Raw genomic sequence first — 21,967 nt, 5'->3', positions numbered from 1 at the left:
GAAATCTGCGCCCTTTTAAAGTAGGCACAAGGATGGAGAAATGCTTTCATTTCTCCTTCCTTTTCCGACTTTGTACATGTGCTGCACTTTACAGCACACATTCCAAGTCAGAAAAAGTTTGATGTCAGTCTATGCATGGTCTTTTGTACTGGAAGTTTACCAATCCAGTACAAAACCTATGCTAGACCCACAGAGACACCCTTGCACCATGGTGCAAAGGTGTCTCTGTGGCGCACGAGAGCTGATTTCAGCACCGGCACTAGGGAGAGGGGAGGAGAGTGCCATATTTCAATTTATTTCGCGCTCTCCGGCCCTCTCCTTCTCACGCTACGCAGTGCAGCATTTACGGCTGCTGCACTGCGCTGCGTGAGAACTTTGTAAATGTGGACCTTAGTGTGTTTTTTGTTGTGTTGCTGGGAATCAGTTGTGGTGTGATGCATTTAGGGCCATTTTTACTAACATTTGACAAGGGCGTCTGGGCATCGAAAAGTTTGAAGACCTCTGTGCTAATGCCTTCCCACCGGCCAACCAAAAGCAGCCGACGCACAACCAAAGAATATAACCAACACATCAATATCTTCACACAGCTCAACAAAACACTTGGACCATTACTTACCCGCCAAGTAAACTTACTGGTCGCCGCTGCAAAACCAACGCTCCAAACAAAACTACACACCTATACAACAGAATCCAAAACACACACTCACAAAATAAGAAACAGTAAACCCCTCAGACAGGCATACCCGCCAATCCACAATTCGAAACCCTCAGTCCATCTAAAACGTACATGTCCACCTCAACAACTCCTGAAAACGTACCCCATGGAATTTCAAGCGCTTAATTTGTGCCGTGTTTGCTGGTGCTTAGCGTACTTCCTAACGCCTGAAGGCATTCATGACAGTTCACCACATGGTGGCACTGTTTATTAACTCAATAGGCGTTAAAAAAAACATACTAATGCAGGCGATTCCTCCAGCTTTGGGTCGCCTGCAAGAGTCCAAATTGTCACATCTGTGACAATGTGATCGTAAGCAGTGGCACTGGCACTTGGCAGGGACAGTGGCAGTTGCAAGTTGCAGTGGCTTTCTAAGAAATATCTTTGGCCCTGGCACTTATTCTCTTTTTTACAAATCAAGTACTAGGTACTACAGAACATTTTTACCTGGACCTGCAGCATGTTTGTCAGCAGGCGAGGGTCTAGGAGAAATGAGACCCCTAAATGACGTCTGAAAAAAATCTACTTCAGTGACCCGTCATTGGTCGCTGTAGGCCACTACAATAATACCTTTTTATGCTAGAAAATGACCTGGTGCCAAAACCTTAACTCATGTTAAAAAACACAAGAAAAACAGAAATTCTTTGAAAAAAATGGATAAAGTGATGATATAGTTAGGTGTTGGAATTAGACATGAGCTGATGTTAAAGCACTCCAAAACCCATTGAAATATACAATTATAGTTTAGTGAACTATAATTTGCTCCCACATCATGTACTGTTTATGACCTCATATATTAAGGATCTCATTTATGAGAAGAGACGCATCGCTGCGTGAAAGCAGCGATGCGTCACTTCTCAGTGCGCCCTCCTTGCGACATGATGGGTGCGTCATATTTACTGTATGACACATCATGTTGCAAGGAGTTACAGATACGTCAGTATTTCTGACGTATCTGCAGGTGCAAAAGTGACGCATTGCTGGAGTGTGTCAAACAAGTGACGCAACACCAGCAATGTGTTCATTCACATGGGGCTTGCCCCATGTGAAAGGGCCTGCGCCAGTCTTACTTCTGCTGTGAGGCAGGCGTAAGATTTTGACTCATTTGCACCCTAGAAGTGGTGCAGTGAAATCTTGTAGATTTCACTGCATCACTTCTACAAGGCTTACTTATGTGGGAACGCCTACCCTGCACACATTATACTTGACGCAGGTATAATGTAGCGCAGGAGTTTACAAAGTGATGCATCTGCTTAGATGCGTCACTTTGTAAATAGGGTGCAACAGGAGGCATGTTTTACACCGCCGATGCGTCACAAAAAGTGGCGCAATGGAAGCGCAAAACTGTCGCAAGGCCCTAAGTACTTATGACAGCCATCCCACAACAAGGTCATCAGGTCAAAGTGACAACACTTTGATCTGAAAATGTACACTGGACCTCGAGTGGACAGAGAAAATGTATTGGGGACGGTGGCATTATTTTTTTATTTTCAAGAAACTCAGGCTTTTGCACTTCTTTCTGTAAAACAAACAAAATAAAATCCAAAACACTCTGGTGAGTGTCACACCAGGGACTCCACTGGATGCACAGAGATCCCTGCTTGCCTGTCAGGATTCCTGATTGTCATCAACCCCATTACGAGACCTACTAGCCTCTGCTCTCCCGGTTTGTGGCAGACTGGTGAGCAGTTTAAATAGTTCTTGGAGCCCAACCGGAATTAAGTGCCTTATTTTTTGTGTACAGAGACATTCATTTCCAGCATTTGACGTAAGTGACTTGCAAATTAGTGCCTAAAGGTAACATATATAGATGGACATCTCTAGGTGAATTCTATGCTCGTTTAAAACCCCAGATGGGGTTTTGTATGGTTGTCTAACTAATAACTATGTAACTTTCACAGCACAATTCTAAACAAGCAGGATTTGGACGCCATTCTTGATAAATATATATATATATATATTACCTACTGGCGGTCGCCAGTAGGTAGATATAGTTAGGACCTATTTTCCATAGGAAATCCGCAGCATTCTATTTGGAATAACGTTGGTGCTGATTGACGAATCTTCGCAAAATTTTCCAAACTTTTGGCCAGCTCCGGTCCGCTCCTATCCTGAAAATTTCACAGTGATTCGTCAAGCGGGGGCCGAGAAAAAAGGGGGGTCCCAAAACGCGTTTTCCCCATGCATTTTCCCATAGGACCTGTTGACACAGTTGCAGCTCGAACTGCTGAACAGAATTACACCAAATTTGGCAAAGAGGTAGTCCTCAGTTCAGACTCGTGCCTTTTGCTTAAATGGTGTAAATCCGTTCAGTAGTTCCTTAGAAAATGAGGGTAAAACAGTTAGTGATATCTATGGCCTCGGAGGATCCGCGCACCCTCCCCGCACCCAGCGTGCACCCTGCATAAGCTGTATTCTAATTGGCTGTCAACACTCCAGACCAGGAAGTGTTGGCAGCCATATTGTGCCTCGGTAGAACCGAGGCACAAGAAACCTGAAAAACAAAGGCAAAAAACGCGACAAGGGGGCAGGGTAGAAACACCCTGACCCCCTAGGACTGCTCAGGGGGGCCAAAAAAAGAATTTTTTTAAAAAATAAATCGGCGAGATTCGCGCACCCAGCGCGAATTTCGGCCGAAAATTTAAAAAAAAATCCGCGCGGGCTCTTCTAATTTCCCCGGGGGCCAAATTCCGGGGGCATAATTAAAAAAAAAAGTGTGGGGGTCCCAATCCCCCCCACACTGCCCCGGGGACCGCCACCCGGGGCTTGTTTTAAAAAAAAAAATTTAAAACCCTGTGTGGGGGGGGGGCTCGAGCCCCCCCCATACGACCCGGGGACAGCCACCTCTCCGGGGCACTAAATATTTAAAATAGGGAGTCCGTTACGGACCCCCAAGCCCCCGGGACCACCACCCCCGGGGCTTTAAATTAACTGGAAGGGGGGCCGCGCGCCCCCCCTGGAGCCAATGATGGCCCTGGGTACCGCCACACCCCGGGGCCGGCTCCTGCAGTGTCCCGGGGTGCCCACCCCCGGGACACTGCTGTTTGCAATGGCAGGGCAGGAGTCTCGCGGCTCCCACCCTGCCATTGCAAACTGCTTTGCTTCATTGAAGCCAGAGCAGGGAAACCTGCTCTCACTTCAATGAAGCAAAGCAGATTGCTTTTCCACATGGGGAGCAGCATGTTAGCTGCTCCCCATGTGGAAAAGCAATGCCGGCTCCCGCAGGAGGCAGGGAGCCGGCGGGGCCGTAGGTGGATTGGGACCCCCCCACTGTAGGCCACGCCCTCTCCTTGCACCACTCTGCAAACGCGCCCCCTGGCGCGTTTGCAGAGGGGGATCTAATTCCCCTTGAATACTGGGGGTCCCTGGGGGCCAACTAGCCAACCAGGAACCTCCATATGCACCAGGGGGATGCGTTGCAGAGAGGTGTAATGAAGCCACGCCCCTTTTTACACCTCTCTGCAAGGCAGCTCCGTGGCGCTTACTGGAGGTACCTGGTGGGCTAGTTGGCCGCCAGGGGACCTCAGGATTCAAGGGGACTTAATCTCCCAACTTAAAATGCGCCACGGGGCACGTTTGCACAGTGGTGAAGGTAGGGGGCGGGGCCTGAGGTGATACTGTGCAAACACGCCCTGTGGCGCGTTTTAAGTTGGGGAATTCATTCCTCTTCAATCCAGAGGTCCCCTAGGGGCCAACTAGCCCACCAGGTACCTCCACTAAGCACCACGGAGCTGCGTTGCAGAGTGTTGTAAAAAGGGCCGTGGCCTCTGAACACCTCTCTGCAATGCAGCTCCCTGGCGCATACTGGAGGTACCTGGTGGGCTAGTTGGCACCCAGGGGAACACAGGATTGAAGAGGAATTAATTCCCCAACTTAAAACGCGCCACAGAGCGTGTTTGCAGACGTCACCTCAGGCCCCGCCCCCTTCCTTTACCATTGTACAAATATTCCTCTAAAATCAGCCGAACTACGAATTACGATTTACTCACCTGTTATCAGGAGAGAACCCAGGGCTGCATCTTTTAGCCCAGCACTGACCCTGAAAAGTAATTCTAAGCGTACTTACCAGTAACTTGTATTTCCTTCCATAGGAATCCATTGTGTGGTTTTCACCAGAAAATGTTCTGTGTCCAATTTTGAAACGTACAAATATTCCTCTAAAATCAGCCGAACTACGAATTCCGATTTACTCACCTGTTATCAGGAGGGAACCCAGTGCTACATCTTTTAGCCCAGCACTGACCCTGAAAAGTAATTCTAAGCGTACTTACCAGTAACTTGTATTTCCTTCCATAGGAATCCATTGTGTGGTTTTCAGCAGAAAAGTTTCTAAGTGTCTATTTTCACAAACTAAAAATATTCCTAAAAAATCATCTGTATGACTTAAACACATTCTTTCAACTGTTTACAGGAGGTTGGTCAGTGCTGGATCCAGGATCCACCACTGAGTAAGAAAAAGTAACAATAACACTACTTACCTGCTATGTGAATTTTCTGCCATAGGATAACATTGGTGACTCTATGTGAAAAATGTTCTAAGTGTCAACTTTTAAAATACAATAATATTCCTTAAAAATAACTACTGTAACCAAAACGCTTTTACTCAACTGTTTACAGGAGATGTCCAAGGACTGAATCTAGGATCCAGTCCTGTGGTTAGAAAAGTAATCCATAAAGTAACTAATTGCATTTAACTAGAAAAATCACATTGAGCTCAATGTTGCTTTGTGTTTGAAATTGTGTTGCCCATTGCAAGAACTGTAACTACTGTACTTAAAAGTCTGTTGCCTATTTGCCAAGTATTTAAACTAAAGTAATTCATTCTGAGAAAGTATATTTTGTATTGTAATGTATAATGTAATAATAATGTAATTAAAAAAAATATATCTAAAAATAAATAGTTTAAAAAATGTAGTAAATCAGTATAAAAACAATCAGTATAAGAATTAATACATTAAAAATTGCCATTTATAAAACCTTTGAAATTGACTGAAAAAAACATAGGTTTCAGGCCTGATATAGTTAGGAATTAGCATTTAAAAACCCTTTGAAATTCAGTGAAAAAACCATAGGTTTCAGGCCTGATATAGTTAGGAATTAGCATTTAAAAAACCTTTGAAATTCACAGAAAAAAACATAGGTTTCAGGCCTGATATAGTTAGGAATTAACATTTAAAAAACCTTAGAAATTCACTGCAAAACAATGGGTTTTAGGGGTGTTATAGTTAGCTGGACATTTCACTCGAACAAAACTATTGAAATTCGTCCGATATTGTTAGTTGTACTAACTACATCTCGCGCGCCCGCAATCCACTGCTGATGATGTCACATATTACATCATTCATGACATGGTCAGTGACATCACTGATGACATCTCAAATGACATCACTGATGACATCTCAAATGACGTCACTGATGACATCCGTCATTAAGCCCTTTTTGTGTGCATGTGTGTGTCTGATCTCTGAGAATGACACACTTTCATTACCTCTGTGTATGTGTGCATAGACTTACAGCACAACAATACGCCGACCCTCAAAGTGATGGTAAACAAACCAGGCTAACACCATTTGAATGTGGCCTGAGCGCGCTATAAGGCCAGGATCCTCAAAATGCTTTGTCACATTTCAATTTTACACCCTTTCAGATAACTACGGGGCAAGCAGGGGTTACAGGGCCCAACCGCGGGGGTTGTGGCCTTTTAATCGTGTTGTCTCAGGGCTGACCTAGTACAGGTCCAGAGTAACTGGACCAAGTGTTACCCCTTACAGCACATAACTCTTAGTGGTAGCGCAGGTCGAGCAGTCCAAGACTCTTTGGGGGGGGGGGGGGAGGTAGGTGTAAGGCATACACAGGCACAAGACTCAAAGCACAAGCAGGAACAGCAATAATCTGATTGGCCTTTCAAATACTTGATTTAATGAAAAAATAAGTATTTTATTGTAACACAAAGCATAGAACCAACTCACCAAATAAAGCACACGCTCTCTGAAGTTCGGCATGCTGGCATCATCCTGACCAGAATCAGCGCGTCTACCTTTCCTGTCCAGTGTGGTTGGTTATTTTACATTCGATAAAAAAGGCAACCTCCATATGTGGCCCTCAGTTGTTCCCATGGGACAAAGTCTAAGTTTGGCCTTAAGAGTCACAGTTAACAGTGCTAGGTGCTATGTTTGTGCAAGCCTTCAGCAGACGTGACAGCCTAGAGCAGTCTTCCAGACCCAATAGCAGCCAGCAAGCACAGGAGCACTGGATGATTTTTCACGGGCCCAATGCGGAGGGCTTGCGACCTCTCCCAGCCCCCCTCCCGCCCCCCCCCACCCCGATGATGCGTTGGGTCTCCTCAGTCCTCACATGGCCTGGGTCGGTCCCTGATGTGCTATCACTGCTCCTGCTGCAAGCAGTAAGTGTTCTTCACAGCATCTTTGACATGACGATCCAGGGCAATGAGCCTGACTTCATGGTGGCCCCCTCCTGGCACATGGGGGTTGCCGAACACAGCTCGCACACAGGCGATGGCCTTATATTCAAAGTGCGCCCCTTCCTGGCCATATGGGGTTGATGACTTTGGCTCGCACAAGGGCAACAGCCCTAGCTTCTGCATGAGCAAGTGGATGTAAAAGTGGATGTGAAAGTGGGTGTCCGCATTCTTGCAATGGACCCGATCAGACGGGCATCTCACACTTCACTCTCCTGAGTCCACTCAGCAGGATCCCACTGGGCCTCTCTCCATTCAAGTGCTCTCTTTCACCACACTGGATCCACTGGTTTACGGCAGGCAGAAGGCTGGTGTTCCTGGCTCAGGGCAAATGTTTTCCCTTCCTGGTCGTCAGCCCGTCACCCGTCAGTGAGACTAGTAGACCGAGGTCCCTAATCCTGGTTTCAGCAATTATGGCTGTCTTGGTGATTTTCTCGCCAGTTGAACCCTGCTGCAGACCACTGCTGTTCAACTAATTATGGGACTCATGCCCCCCCTTTATAGTCCAAACCCAGACACATGTCAGAGTTAGCGTCTGGTCCATTGTTATCCCTGCTGTGGGTGTCAACTTCTTTGAGGTGCCCGCTCCTCTGCCGTGTGCTTTATCAAAGGGATAGTGTGACACCGCATGAGTGGCTTCAGCTGACTGACCCACAACATAGGCTAAGGGAGTGACCAGAGATCACATCTTACTTTCAGCCTCTACTACAATATGCCTCATAAAGGTTCAGAGGCCTAAGCCTCCCCTCTTCGAGGATTCCCTGGTCCTACGTTTTCAACCTAATCAGACCCACAATCTCCCTGATCCTGAGCCCCACTGACCAGTGACTCTTCCTGCAATTAGAGAAACCTTTGATTTGCAGAGAGGATGCTCTTCTCCCCCCTTGCTCCAGTGTGTGTGTCCCCACTCCAGCCCTCAGGGAGGAATCACTGCAGGCGCGGAGATACAACACTCAATATACACTTCATGGGTATCAGTGGCTGATGCTTGCAAAGACAAAGAGAAAGAGGGAGAGAGAGAGTGTGTGTCTGTGTGTGTGTGTGTGTGTGTGTATGTGTGTGTGGTCTGTGTGTACACACGAGTGCGTCTGTCTGATCTCCAAGAATGAGGTAGCCTGGAGGCCCAGTTTTCTCTCTGTCTCTCTGAGAATTAGAAGTTCGGGATGTTTGAGGTGCAGGACGTGTGACTTGCAGGATCCCTATTGTCTATTGCTTTCCCTGCAGCTTCCCGAGTGTTGCTCTCTCCTCTCACACAGACCCTTCCTCTGACAGTCCTGTGGTACAACTGTGATTCCTCATCACTTCTCAAACCCAACCACCACCACTCACAACCTGCCACTACTTCTCAGCACTTCACAGCATCCACAAAGCACAGAACAGGGATTAGTAAATACACTTTAAAATTAAATGGTCACCTGACCGAGCTGGGTCGGACCTCCCACGCAGCCACAATTAAACACAAAGTGCTGTCTGGCACAACACGAGACATTACCTGGAGCCTCTAGAGGTGTCTCCGCAGTTTTAGAGGACATGTAATGCAGTGGTTAAACTGCTGACCCCAGTGAGTTGGCAGTGCCAGTGCAATGCCCAGCATGGGGAACGTGTGTGAACATGTGTGGCTGGTATTGTGTCTGAGTGAACTGGGAGGCACCTGCAGGTGTGTCCACTTGGTGTTGTGTTCTTTGAGGTCAAGAGGTTGCCTGTTGCACAGTATATGTGATTGAGATGCCTAGCCTTTGTGATGGCTTTAGTGCAGTGTTCGGCAATGCTTAATTTGTTTTGTTTTTTTAAATTGAAAGAAAGTGCAGGGTTCTAAGGTTTTTCTCAGGTGCTGCTGCCATCACTGATGAATATCGGGGTGCAGAATACCACAGCTACATGCTTTTAACCACATCTCTGCCTCTTTCTTCCACCTGGGGAGAGGTGTGGCGCAGCAGCCAGAGCGGCTGACTCATGGTTCGATCACCTGCGGCAGCTCAGCTCAGCATCATGTTACTCTGGGTACTAGCTCACTTAATCTCCCCGACGCCCCCCAGCGCCTTGAAACCCTTAAGGTGGTGATATGTTCGCACTTTAAAAATAGGAATTACCACCCGACACTTTCTGACTCTTTATTTCACTCTTACAGGTTTTTTCCATCCCTGCTTTATCCCTTCTTACTCGATTTCCTTTATCTCTCCCTCCTTTCTTCCCTTTGAGTCTTTCTCACTCTTGCTCGGGTTCGAAGCCTGATAATGAAAAATAAGTCTCAATCCCCAAAATCCAAAAATGAACAACGGTGCCCCCATTTCCAACCAGTTGCACAAATTAAGCACCGGTGTAGAGTGTTATGTGGTGGGCGTGTGCAGTGGTGTGAATAGAGTGCTTTAACAGCTGGACCACTGCCATGCTGTTGGATTGGAATTGGTTGTGTGATGGATGTGTGAAAGTGCTGAGAAATGGCTGGAGGAAAGTGTGGTAAGTGCTCATGGAAAATTACACTGGAGTGTGTATGGCCTTTGATGCTGTGTTGGTTGTAGGAGACTGGAATCTTGTCGCTTTTAGGGGGGGATTTACTACATTTTTACGCCGTGTTTGCATCACAAATGTAAAGCAAATTAGCACCAAATCTTTTTTTCCAATTTACTTTCCAGCGCTAAACTTGTTTAGCGCTGGAAATACCGTGAAAGTAACATGCAGCAGCTCATAGCGCTGCTCTGCATTACTTAGCGCCAAGGGGGCGTACCTTGGGTGGTGCATGGGCGTTCCCATGCAACCACCCAAGGTTTCTGATGCTAGACCCAATTTACTAAACAAAGTAGACAAGGTTTAGCGTCAGAAATCTGCGCCCTTTTAAAGTAGGCACAAGGATGGAGAAATGCTTTCATTTCTCCTTCCTTTTCCGACTTTGTACATGTGCTGCACTTTACAGCACACATTCCAAGTCAGAAAAAGGTTGATGTCAATCTATGCATGGTCTTTTGTACTGGAAGTTTACCAATCCAGTACAAAACCTATGCTAGACCCACAGAGACACCCTTGCACCATGGTGCAAAGGTGTCTCTGTGGCGCACGAGAGCTGATTTCAGCACCGGCACTAGGGAGAGGGGAGGAGAGTGCCATATTTCAATTTATTTCGCGCTCTCCGGCCCTCTCCTTCTCACGCTACGCAGTGCAGCATTTACGGCTGCTGCACTGCGCTGCGTGAGAACTTTGTAAATGTGGACCTTAGTGTGTTTTTTGTTGTGTTGGTGGGAATCAGTTGTGGTGTGATGCATTTAGGGCCATATTTACTAACATTTTGCATCATGGTGCACCACTTTTGTGGCACATCCATGACGCAAAATGCTAGTAGATATTTACAAAGCCAAGCAAAGGGCGATTTGCGCTGCTTTGCATGGCTTTGTAAAAAAAATTGTAACGTAATGCAGCGGCTTGCACTGCATTACGTTCCATTTCATTCTGGGAGGCATTCCATGGGTGGAACATCGATGTTTCCACGCATCCACCCATGGATTTCATGCTATCCCAGATTTACAAAGGTTTGTAAACCTGGGATTGCGTGAAAGCTCTACGCCTCCCAGAGGATGGCATAACAAGGAGAAAAATCATTTTTTCGCCTGGTTCTTTCCTCTTTCTATGCGTGCTGCTAACTGCAACACACGTAGAAAGAGGAAAATGCCTTGAGAAATAGATTTTTGTGCAGGAATGTATCCCTTCTTGCACAAAAACAATTCTCCTTGCAAAACAGGCTCCCATGCACCATGGTGCAAGTGTGCCTGTGTTGGCACTAGGCTGCCTGAAGGGCGCCAGCACAAGGAGAGAGCAGAAATGCTCCATATCTTTGTGAATATGGAGCAATTCTGCCCTCTACCTTTCACGCAGCTCAGCAACTTTGCTTTCTGCCCTGCGTTGCCTGAAAGTTGAATAAATATGCCCTTAGTGTGCACGACTGTGGTGACTTTGGATTATGGTAGCCTTGCTTAGGTACACACTGAGGCTGCACCAATCTCTTCTCATTTCGATCATCTAAGAGGCTCCCCATTTACCTGCCACTCTCCCCACTTTCTCACCATCAGCTCCCTCTGCTTACCTTCATCAGGTCTCGATGGTGCTCCAGGACGCTGCAGGTGGTTTGCCAGGTGTCCTGGTAACACTCCCAAGGGTCAACTCTGTGGAAAGGGAGGTTGAGAAAGGGGAAAAGGGCACAGAGGAGTGATGGAAGGTAAAAAAGGGGGAGAAGAAAGAGAGACAGTGAATGCAAACACATGGATGTTTGTGGTAAAACGGTAAGAGGATAACACACTGAGGACTGTGAGACAGGGCATAGGGGAATAGGAAGGAAAAAGAAAGATGGTGTCAGATAAAATAAAAGCAGCATCATGGTAACCATAGTTACCCTGCAGTTTAGAGAACATTTAGAGGTGCAAGAAATTCTGGAGCAATCGGGATACAGCAACTCATATTACGCCTTGTAGAGTTCACATGGTTCACAACCTGTTAAGCACTGGTTGCTTTGTATGGTCCACTGAATCTCCCTCTAGACTGTCTGAAGAAAGGCCAACTCCTCCTAGTAGTCATGGTGCTGCCATGCACAGAATAATATATACATGTGAAAGGTGTCAAGTGTCTCCTTAAGAAGGTCCCAAAGTGGAAGAAAAGACCACAAGGGAAAAAACAGCCCAGCAGTGCTAAGAGTCTTGATTGAAGATGCACAGACTGAATGAGGAGAATGGCTGTCACCAAACCTCTAATAAAGTGCAGGAATGAGAAAAGAGCCAAGCCAACATCCAGATAAAAATCCACTGAAACTTCCAGTTGCGAGAAGCAACATTCTGATACAAAAATAGAAAGAAGGGGATAAAGTACATAACAAAAAATAGGGAGAAATAGCATTATGCTGCATGCTTCATTGAGAACTGCCTCCTTCCATGTAGTCTTTAAGGAACATATCACAGGAGAAAAACTATATTTCATATGAAGATAAACAGAGTGAAGACTGTCATGCAGTTCCAGCTGTGTAAACTAAGCTCAGTGTCTTACATGTATTTCTCTCTCTCTGACTATTGGTGGTGCCACGCTTCTTTACAAACAGAGTTGTGGTACATCATGGATGGTCAGACTCAAGTCTTACATCATTTCCTATTTATAACAGGATTCAGTGCATTTAGACTGATGCTTAACTCTAATTGGACAGCGACCATGAAGTCTTAGCTCCTCCCCCTGACAATGAATCAGTGATAATTGTTTCAAAATGGCCCATCCCCACAAGTGTGGTGCTTTTTAGAAACCACCAAGGGACGGAACAGTCATTAGCGGAAATACCTATGGAAGAGTTGATCGTCTGCCTTATTATCAAGGATATAGTTCGCTTTCTGAGAAGTATGTCAAGTGGAGTGAGCTGGCAAATGACACTGCCAGAACACCATATGTAAAGGCCCTGCAAAGTAAGAAAAGGTGTTGTGTGGTCAGCCGGGACCTCTAGTTGACTAGCAACTGATAGCCACAACTCACCTCGAACTTCACCATCTTCTAGACAACACTCAATCAGGATTCAGAAAGAACCACAGCACCGAAACAGCACTCATCGTGGCCACCAATGACATTCAGATCTTCCTGGAGCGAGAAGAAACAGCGGCCCTTATCCTGCTCGACCTCTCTGCGACCTCCAACACTATCTCCCATAACACGCTCATTAGAGAAGTCCACGAAATTGCCATACAAGTATCCGCTCTCAAATGAATCTTTTCCTTTCTTACAGGTAGACCTCAATAGATCAGGCTGCCACCCTTCACATCAGAGACTGATATGCGGTGTCCCACATGGATCATCCCTCAGGCTCATCCTTTTAAACAAATACACAACACCACTCGCCAACATCTTCCAACCACAAGAAATCATAATCTCCATGCCTTTGGCCCCAAACTCATTCTCTCCCTGACGGACATGACAATAACCTCCAGAACCAACTTCAGCAACTAGATGACAATGGTAGCAGACTGGATGTGAACCAACTGCCTGAAGCACAACTCTGACAAGACAGAAGTAATAATCTTCAGCACCAAGACCTTCCCATGTGGTTCCACCTGGAGGCTGCCAGAGCTAGGACCACACAAGGAATCTAGGGATCATCCTAGACAATAAGCTCAACATGATGGCTCAAGTCAATGCAGTGTGCACCTCCTGCTTCCACATCCTATGCATGCTGCGAAAGATCTTCAAATGATTGCCTCAGAACACCAGATGGAAACGTCACACAAGCACTCATCACCAGAAGGCTGGACTACAGCAACACTCTATATGCCAGAATCTTCAAACCCCTCCTACACAGACTCCCGACCATCCAGAGCACCACAGCAAGACTCAACCTCAACCTCCCACACCGCAATCACATCACACCGTACCTCAGGAAGTTTTACTGGATCCCCATTGACAAGTGCAGCCAATTCAAACTTCTTACGCACACATACAAAGCTGCATACCCTTTCACCAACCCACCAGACACTAATGCTCTCCCTCACTCTCATTCGAACACACTCCCTGCTTTTGCAAAAGCAAAGCCAGAGGTCACTCATTCTCCTACATCCCACCAAAGACATGGAATAACCTCCCTCGGCACATAAGAGCCTCCTTCTCACTTCTCGAGCTCCGCAAGAAGCTGAAGACCTGGCTCTTCGTATAAGCCTCTTGGGGACCACACACCTGCTCATGCGCCTGGATACCCTCTTGGGTGATTAGTGCACTATACAAATCAACATAACATAACTGTCACTATTGGCCTGGCACATCACTAGGGATGTGTGGCCCTCCAACACATCTAATTTGCTGTTTGGGGCACTCACAGAAGGCAGTCTAGCCTGGCAGTAACTGGAAAGCCACGGACAGAACTGCAAGTGACTATGATTCACAGTACTGTCAGAGTGTTCAGCAATGCCTGACTCTTCAACCTGACAAGTAGGCTCCTTTGAGCCCGAGGTGGCGGTTAGTCCATCTATCCACACTGATCCAGCAACATGACCCAGCACAGACAGCTAGGTGTGCCACCAAACCTTTGACAGTGATTTCCACACTGTCTGAGTGCACTAGTGAAGTAACACCACTAGACGGTTGTCTATTTATCCAACATCCCAGACAAATGACTCTTTTTACACCACTTATACATTATTAAGCATATCAATGCCTACAGCCTGGTCTGCTAACTGGTTATAACAACATCTACAGTGCACTAAGAATTAAACAACATTACCAGCTCTCTAAAGCACTTTAAAGTTTAACACACTTTCCCTTTGAAAACATAAAACTCAATGGGCAAGATGTATGAAAATTCCATTCACAAAAAGGGGTTGCAAATTACGCACCAACTTTTCATGATTGGAATGAATGTGCTAATAGGTTAGTTTGCAAAATTCCCATTTGGAGTGAGTCGCAATCCAACCTACCTCATTACTATTCATGATTAGATTGCAAATAGCAACTCACTCAAATTGGTGTCTATCACAGGGATAATGGACTGCTGGGGTCAGTCACCATGACTGTAATCGCTTTTTCAATATTTCGTTTTTAAATGCAGTCTGTTGTACGTAAAGAAAACTGGGCTACGTTTAACCAAAAAGATTTCTTTTTTGAGTGGGGAGTGGTCCCTTGCACCACTGTCATTGCCCCTCTGCCTTTTTTTAACATCTCCAGGGATCCGTTCCCATTTGCAAATGTGTCACCACCCCAACTTGGGCTTCGGTAACTTTTCAATGTTTTGCTACCAGATTTGGGTCAAAAAACATGGCCACATTGCTTTGTGAATTTCAATTTTGAAGGTATGCCGTAAACATGCCACTTGCTGTGTATTTCTAAACCAATTTTGCGATTTGGTAACCACTTGTCGAATCGCAAAATTAGTTTACTACAAAACAAAAGGCCATTTTGCAGTCGCAAACCATGTGAATTTGTAAATCTCAGGATTAGCAGCGTCAAAATGCTTTGTACATATGACCTCTTGTTCTGCTTAGTCTTTCTCCCACAGAAACTCCACCAAACATGTTATTATTTAATAAAGTGGTGCTATCATGCCCATCATCACGTTTGCTTGCAAGTAGATGATAATACAACACTGCCCACACTCTCCTGGGAATCACCACCGTTACTGCTTTGCCTTACAGATTAGTAACAATATGGTATGTATGATGAATGTGACACACTTTCAGCATGTTCAGGGTTTCCAAACCTGCAACTTATGTAAAAAGAAAAACTACAAGGCCCAGAAAGCAACATGCTGTTTTAAATTGCATAAAAGGGCGGGGAGGGGCAGTCGCTCATTTGTGAACTTTAACACATTACAAATGTATCACTGCTTAGTTTTACATGCAGTAAAATGGCACTCTAAGTGTCACCCACAATGCGCTTACATGGCATACCTAAACACATTGAAAACATGAACATGTCACATATAAGCAGTCTCAAAACCTAGCCGCAATGGTCGTGCCGTGACGGTTTGCAGGGCTATTGGCAGGACTGCACACAGATCCAAATGAGCAGATGTGTCCAGCAGCACAGGTTGACTGGCACAGAGTACTGACAGGAGTCTAGATAACTTCTTTTAATGCTGCCCAGTTCAATTCAGAGCTTGCATGTGAAGTATGTTCCTGCCTGGTGGTGCCTTAAGCCTAGGAGGCCTTCAAGGGTTTATTGCTAAGCAACACTTTAGCAAGCCCTTTAGCTGATGGGACAAAATTTCAACAGTAGCGAGTTTCAACTGTCCCCAGCAACTGCTGCTTTAAATCCAAAGCAGCTTTTATTTTCCGACTACAATCCCCTGCTTACTCTGTTCCTGGTGCTGCCTGAGTCCAGGGGTCGCAAGTGCAGTGCCAGGAGTCGCAGGGGGCAAGCCAGGGGTCTCATCTGTGACCCCTGGGCCCGCTAAATGACGTTCACGTGCCCCATGTGTCTCCGCTGGTGAGCTCATCCTTTGTTGCTACCCCAACATCTCTCTACCCATACACCTGACTTGGTTCTTCTCCACCTCTTCAGTTGAGTAGATCTGCCTCTCTCACTGCCCCTCCCGAACATATTCCTGGTTCAAATCAGTTTCACTCCTTTCCCTCAGGATCTGGCTACTTCTCCCAACCCGGATGTTGCTTTCACGTTTAAACTCTTTAAACCAACCCTTCAAGACACTTTCTTTATGTGGCCTTTCCAGGCCAATTTTTGCAAGCCTAACCTACTCTGATTTACTGTGTACTACTTAAATATGTGTTATTTGTATTTTGGGCCTGCAAACTTGTTGCTATTTAAAATACCTTTACGAAAGCACACAAAAAATTATACATTACTACGGAGAACGTTCAAATCTGCACATTAATCAGCTATAATTACACTGAACGGTGTTAGAACTCTAGATCGCGCTCAAACACCAATGCTAGAGCATTCGCAGTCCTGCCAAGTATCACGCATCAGGCGTTAGCAGGGCTTTAAGTAGGATGAAAAAACTGGGGGGTCTCTCAAGGGGTGTGGCCAATGTAATTAAGGGCGTGGCTTAAAAACACATAAGCTGAAAGTTTGTGCTTAGCATAGGTGTGCCGCCCGACTTGTTTTTTTTGCTGTTTCTGTCATTGCATCCAGATATATGATACAACAAGTAACATCATACCTACAACAAGTCAGGGCTATTGGCTTTGTCAATGGTTGTTTTTTTGCATAAGATAAATAAGCAGCAACTGTGGCTTGTATATAATATTTAAAAAGCTTCCACATAAAGCCCTGGTGACACCACGACAACGTTGCTGCTCCTGAGTTCCGAAAAGAGAAGAGAAATCCAGAGAAAAAATGACTCTCTTTAAAGGATTTCCCTTCCCCTATAACCCTTGAAAAAAAACGGCTCTCCTGTGCCAGGGCACAAAACAGAGCCCGATAGAGACCCGTTTCGAGGCTCCTTAAAAAACACTGCCGGTGCTCAGACCCGGTGAGACCCGGCCCACTTAAAGCCCTGAGCGTTAGACTAACGCATTTTGGTGTGGTGGTCCGCATCACCGCACCAAAATGCGGTCACGCATCCTGCAGTAGATGACAAATGGAGACAGGAGCGATACTATTCGCGCTTATTGCACAATGCACGACAGTGCGCAGCCCACTTTGTTTTACAGACTGAACTACAGTGTGCAGTGCAACTACAGCACTGCTCTGGTGTTTAATTATAATGTACCTCGATCTTCATCTGCCAGGAGGTGGTTCCCGTCGCTCCGACCGGCCAGGCTGGCTCAGCTGTGCTCTCACTGGGGCGTTTGCAACATTGTTCATTTTCTGCCCGAAACAGAAAATTAATTCATTAACTGGGCGGTGCGAGTAGGCGGAAGTTATGTTTGAAAGTTTCGTTTTTGAAGCCGCCACTACTCGCACCGCCGCTCGCGCCTCTCATCATGGTGCCCTGCTGTGACTGACCGGACCAGGCTGCTTAGAGGCTCCTCATCGCAGCCCTTGGTCTTGCAGTCACTTTGGAGACCGATGTCCCCCTGCCCGTGGAGCCGCTGCTACTATCTTGCTGCAAATGTAAATTAAAATGACGGTTTCGAGGACTCTGATGCACAGCACTGGTGAAATACGAAGACCCGCAACCATGCTGCCAGTCAGCCAGCCACCCTTTCAAGAGGTGTGCTGAGAGAAAGATGCCAGCCACTCATGTTGAATAGCTGGCACAGGAACAAAGCCTGGCCCGGAAGACTTGGTCCTTCAAGGTCATGTGAGCCTCAATAATCTTAGATTTACTGGCATTATTTTATCTATAGTGTGAACGAATGAGCCAAGCAGTTCACACCTCCTGTGCTGGTTTGTATCATAGTGCCAGAGGGCGGTACTAGCTATTATTTCTCAGTTACCATGTATTTCATGGCAATGTCATTTTTGTTTAAGCCTCATGTTAGTTAGGCACAATTACGAACCTTGCCAATTGACGAGCAGGGAATAATCACGTAGTGTGCAAAGAATACACTTGGCTAGGAAATAACAGTCTGTGCTTTAGAATAGCGATATCGGAATGGAGCATATTTTTCTCTGCACCAATAATAACAGCCGATTCTGAGGGATGCGTAATTGTATAGGCCACATATCTGCAAAAGTGATTCGGACTAACTTGGCCGTGTTTTGGGTGCACGGAACTAAGTCTACATTCGGTGCGCTGTTTCACATGTGCTCACGAGGCGGCACAGAATTAAATGAAAGGGCATTTATAGAGCGCATGGTTACCCGGAGGCATCCCCGCGCTGACAGACACTCAGCAGGAAATAACAGGATCACTGAAAAAGAAAGGTTTTCACCAGTTTTCTGAACATAAGGTGATCTGGTTCAGAACGTAGATGCAGTGGAATACTGTTCCATAATTTGGCCCCATTGTATGAAAACCTTCAGCCACCAGTACGAGCACGTTTGATCTTCGGTATGACAATTAGGCCTTTACTCCCTGACCTAAGATTACGATTAGGGGCATATCATTGGTTCCAAGCGCGGATCAGGGGAGGGCCCTTTCCTGCCAAGGATTTGTGGATAATACAGAGTGCCTTGAATTGTACTCTTTGCTGGACAGGAAGCCAATGAAGAGAATCAAGTGCCGGCTTAGCCGAGGACCGTTTTGGGATGTTCAACAGCATCCGGGCTGCACAATTCTGTACAATTTGGAGTCTTTTCATTGCAGCCAAAGGGGCTCCAAGGTAGATCACGTTAGCATAATCCAGCCGGGACAATACAATAGCTTGTACAAGCAAACGTCTTGCCGGAAAAGGCAACAATGGCAGTACCTTTCTGTATCTCCTAAGCAATCCGTAGCAATTCGCTGCTACTTTACGCGATTGTACCTTAAAGTCCAAGTTATTATCCATCCAAACCCCTAAGCTCTTGACGCAGTCCTTTGGGACTGGGGGGGGGGGGAACCCAGGCAGCTAGGCCAAAGGTGAGAAATGTCAGCCGGAGCCGCTTTCCCGAAGAGCATTAGCTCAGTTTTAGAGCCATTCAACTTCAAGAAGGAGCTGCTCATCCAATCGAAAACAACCTGAAGACAGGCTGCAAGATTGGGATCTGAGTGATTAGGCTGATTCAAAGAGACGATCAATTGAGTATCGTCGGCATAAGAGACCACCTGTATCCCAAAAGGGAGGATGGCATCAGCCAGCGAACTCATATAGACGTTAAACATAGTGGGGCTAAGGGAGGATCCCTGAGGCACCCCACAAGTCAACGGAATAGCCTTTGATGAGCAGTCTCCTTCAAATACCGAGAAAACTCTGTTTTGCAGAAATGACTGAAGCCACCTAAGAGCCAACCCTGTCACTCCCGCAGCCCTTAATCTCTGACCCATAAGAAGATGGTTGACAGTGTCGAAGGCTGCGCTGAGATCCAAAAGGATAAGCGCAGCGCAGCCTCCACTGTCAAGAGTTTTCCTAATATCCTCTGTCGCCGCCAGTATGGCCGTTTCTGTTCCCTGTTGAGGCCTAAAACCAGTCTGGGTAACATGCAGCCGATTGTTATTTTCTAAAAAAGCAGACAAAATCCTATTAGTGTATTTCTCTGCTAATTTACTGACCCCTGGCAAAAGGGAAATAGGGCGATAATTTCCCCAGTTCCCTCGGTCAAGATTAGTTTTTTTTAGGAGGGCCTTGACACTCGCAAGTTTCCATTGGGCAGGCACCATCCCAGTCGAAAGCGAAGAATTTATACAATCCAATAAGACCGGGGACACTACCTCAGCTACTTTTTTAACAATCCTAGGAGGAGCAGCATCCAAGGGAGAACCTGATTTGAGCTCCTTCAGCAGTTTTTGCAAAGTCTGGAGGTCCAATGGGGGAAATTCTTCCAGTAGCGGAACAGGGGGCAAGAGATCAGCTCTACTTCCTCCTCCCTCAACTTGTATACTATCAGCCGATGAGAAGGAGTCATAAATACTCCGAATTTTTTCTGCGAAAAAGTCCGCAATTTGATCACATCGCTGTTGCATATTGTCAGTAATAATAACAACAGAAGGTGGCGTGAGCAGATTATTTGCGATTTTAAATATCTCCCGAGGGGAATTAGCCGAGAGAATCTTTCCCTGAAATTAGAGTGTTTGTAAAAGAGAGGAGGAGAGGTTTTCTTGGTAAGGAGCATTTTATAGTGTTGGCTTTTGGCTGCTCCATATTTTTTTGGGTGTGCCTGCTGCAAGTGCAGGGCTTTCCCAAAGAATGCATATCACTGTCACATGTCCTTATATGCGCTGACTTTCTTTGACTGTTTCAGGGCCTATCAAGTCTGCTGTGCAGCGTCAGGTTTTTATGTTTATCTCCCTCATATAATTACTAAACCTTGCCCGCAGCTTAAATGAGGGAGTCTCTATCTTGGAAATCAGTGGAGTTGGTGGGTAGCAGCTTTCTTTTTCCTTGAGACACCATCTGCCAGGCCCCGAAGGATAGATCATATGACCAGTCAGTCTGTGGGCTGTTTGCGGGCTAGTGCACCAGGTAATACTGTCGATTGCCCTCATAATGTAACAAAGATTACTTGCAGCAAGCATAGATGCATGCAGTCTTCTATACAATGCAAAAAACTATAGAGCTTGTCTTGACAAGTTCAAAACTGCTTTGATTTGCTAATGTGAGCCAATTTTAATTTTCTAGTTTGCTAAATCGGGGACACTTTTAGTTTGCTGTCCGGTTTTATTTTCTGTCCCAGTCCCACCCTGATGTGGGGGTTGTTTCTTTTCCATTCTGACTGTCAGACACAAGTAAGCTCTCTGAAAGCTTAGGACTGGACTATATGCAGCTCTTCAGCCTATATTACCCACCTACGCCACCATTCAATTTTTTAGCCAGATTGTACTAAGGACCCTAGGCATGCTTTTCTAAATTGCAGTATATTTTCAGACGCACTGGCCTCCAAAACATACTTGGTGCCTGCTACATAGTGTTGATCCACTATTGATGTATTGTCAGGCTAAGCAAGTGTCTCACAGCCCCCTGCAAACTTCCTTCTAATGTGCCTTCATTGCCATGAAAGGCTTTGCTGTAATTGTTTACAGTATGGTCATCTTATAAAGAGGTTGTAGGTTAGTGAGGAGTCAGGAGTTTTCTATTAGTTTCAAGATATCTTTTAAAGCTTCTTGTTCTTCGAAATATTGTAATTTCTGATATTTAGCTCTTTCAATGCATTTCATTCCATGGTTTTAATGGAGAGAAAGTGTCACTCTAAGTGTCACACATTTGGCATCTGAATGTTACTCATAAGTACATTGAAATGTTACACATAAGAAATCACAAAACTTGGCAGCTATGACAGACTGTGCGCATAAGAAATGAAGAGGCTGAACATTGTACAGTGCCTCAGAAAGTAATGTGTGCTGTTGTCAAATAAGAAGCACGAACGTCAAGAAAACTATGTTGTGCAGTGGTGCTTTGCAGCAGTTTTAAGATTTTAGAGTTTCTCGCTGCTCAAATGGGTGTATTTGCTGATACTTATATGTTTCCCTCATTTTAATTGCCTGATTTTGATTGCGAGAAAGTGTCACTCATAGTCATTGAATGCCACTCATAATTTCACTAAAATTATGAAAATATCACACATAAGCAATCTGAAACCTTGGCAGCTATGCATTCGATCCTGCTTATTCACCAGTGATAGAACTCTGCACCCTGTACAATCACCAACACGAGCTAGAACTCCAGACCCTGCGAATTCATCAACACCCTGCACAGCCTACACGATGACCAACAAAGGAACTTTAGGCCATGTATAGTCATCAGTGTAAGAACTTTAGACCATGTATAATTAACAACATTAAAACTCTACAA

At 45.7% G+C, this 21,967-nt stretch overlaps 1 protein-coding gene across 1 annotated transcript in view; it reads right to left on the bottom strand.

Moving 5' to 3' along the window:
- The window catches only part of NMNAT2 (nicotinamide nucleotide adenylyltransferase 2), a 324,069-nt gene that overhangs the window by 47,805 nt on the left and 254,297 nt on the right, over window positions 1-21,967 (bottom strand). Inside the window, exon 4 of the mRNA XM_085601729.1 lies at window positions 11,266-11,344. Within this exon, the coding sequence (XP_085457855.1) occupies window positions 11,266-11,344 (79 nt within the window). The remainder of the gene's footprint in view (window positions 1-11,265; window positions 11,345-21,967) is intronic.

This window comes from Triturus cristatus, chromosome 4_2 (assembly GCF_964204655.1).
Source record: "Triturus cristatus chromosome 4_2, aTriCri1.1, whole genome shotgun sequence".
NCBI lineage: Eukaryota > Metazoa > Chordata > Amphibia > Caudata > Salamandridae > Triturus > Triturus cristatus.
The sequence above is the reverse complement of the archived record's forward strand: the minus strand, read 5'-3'. Positions and strand labels throughout refer to the sequence as shown.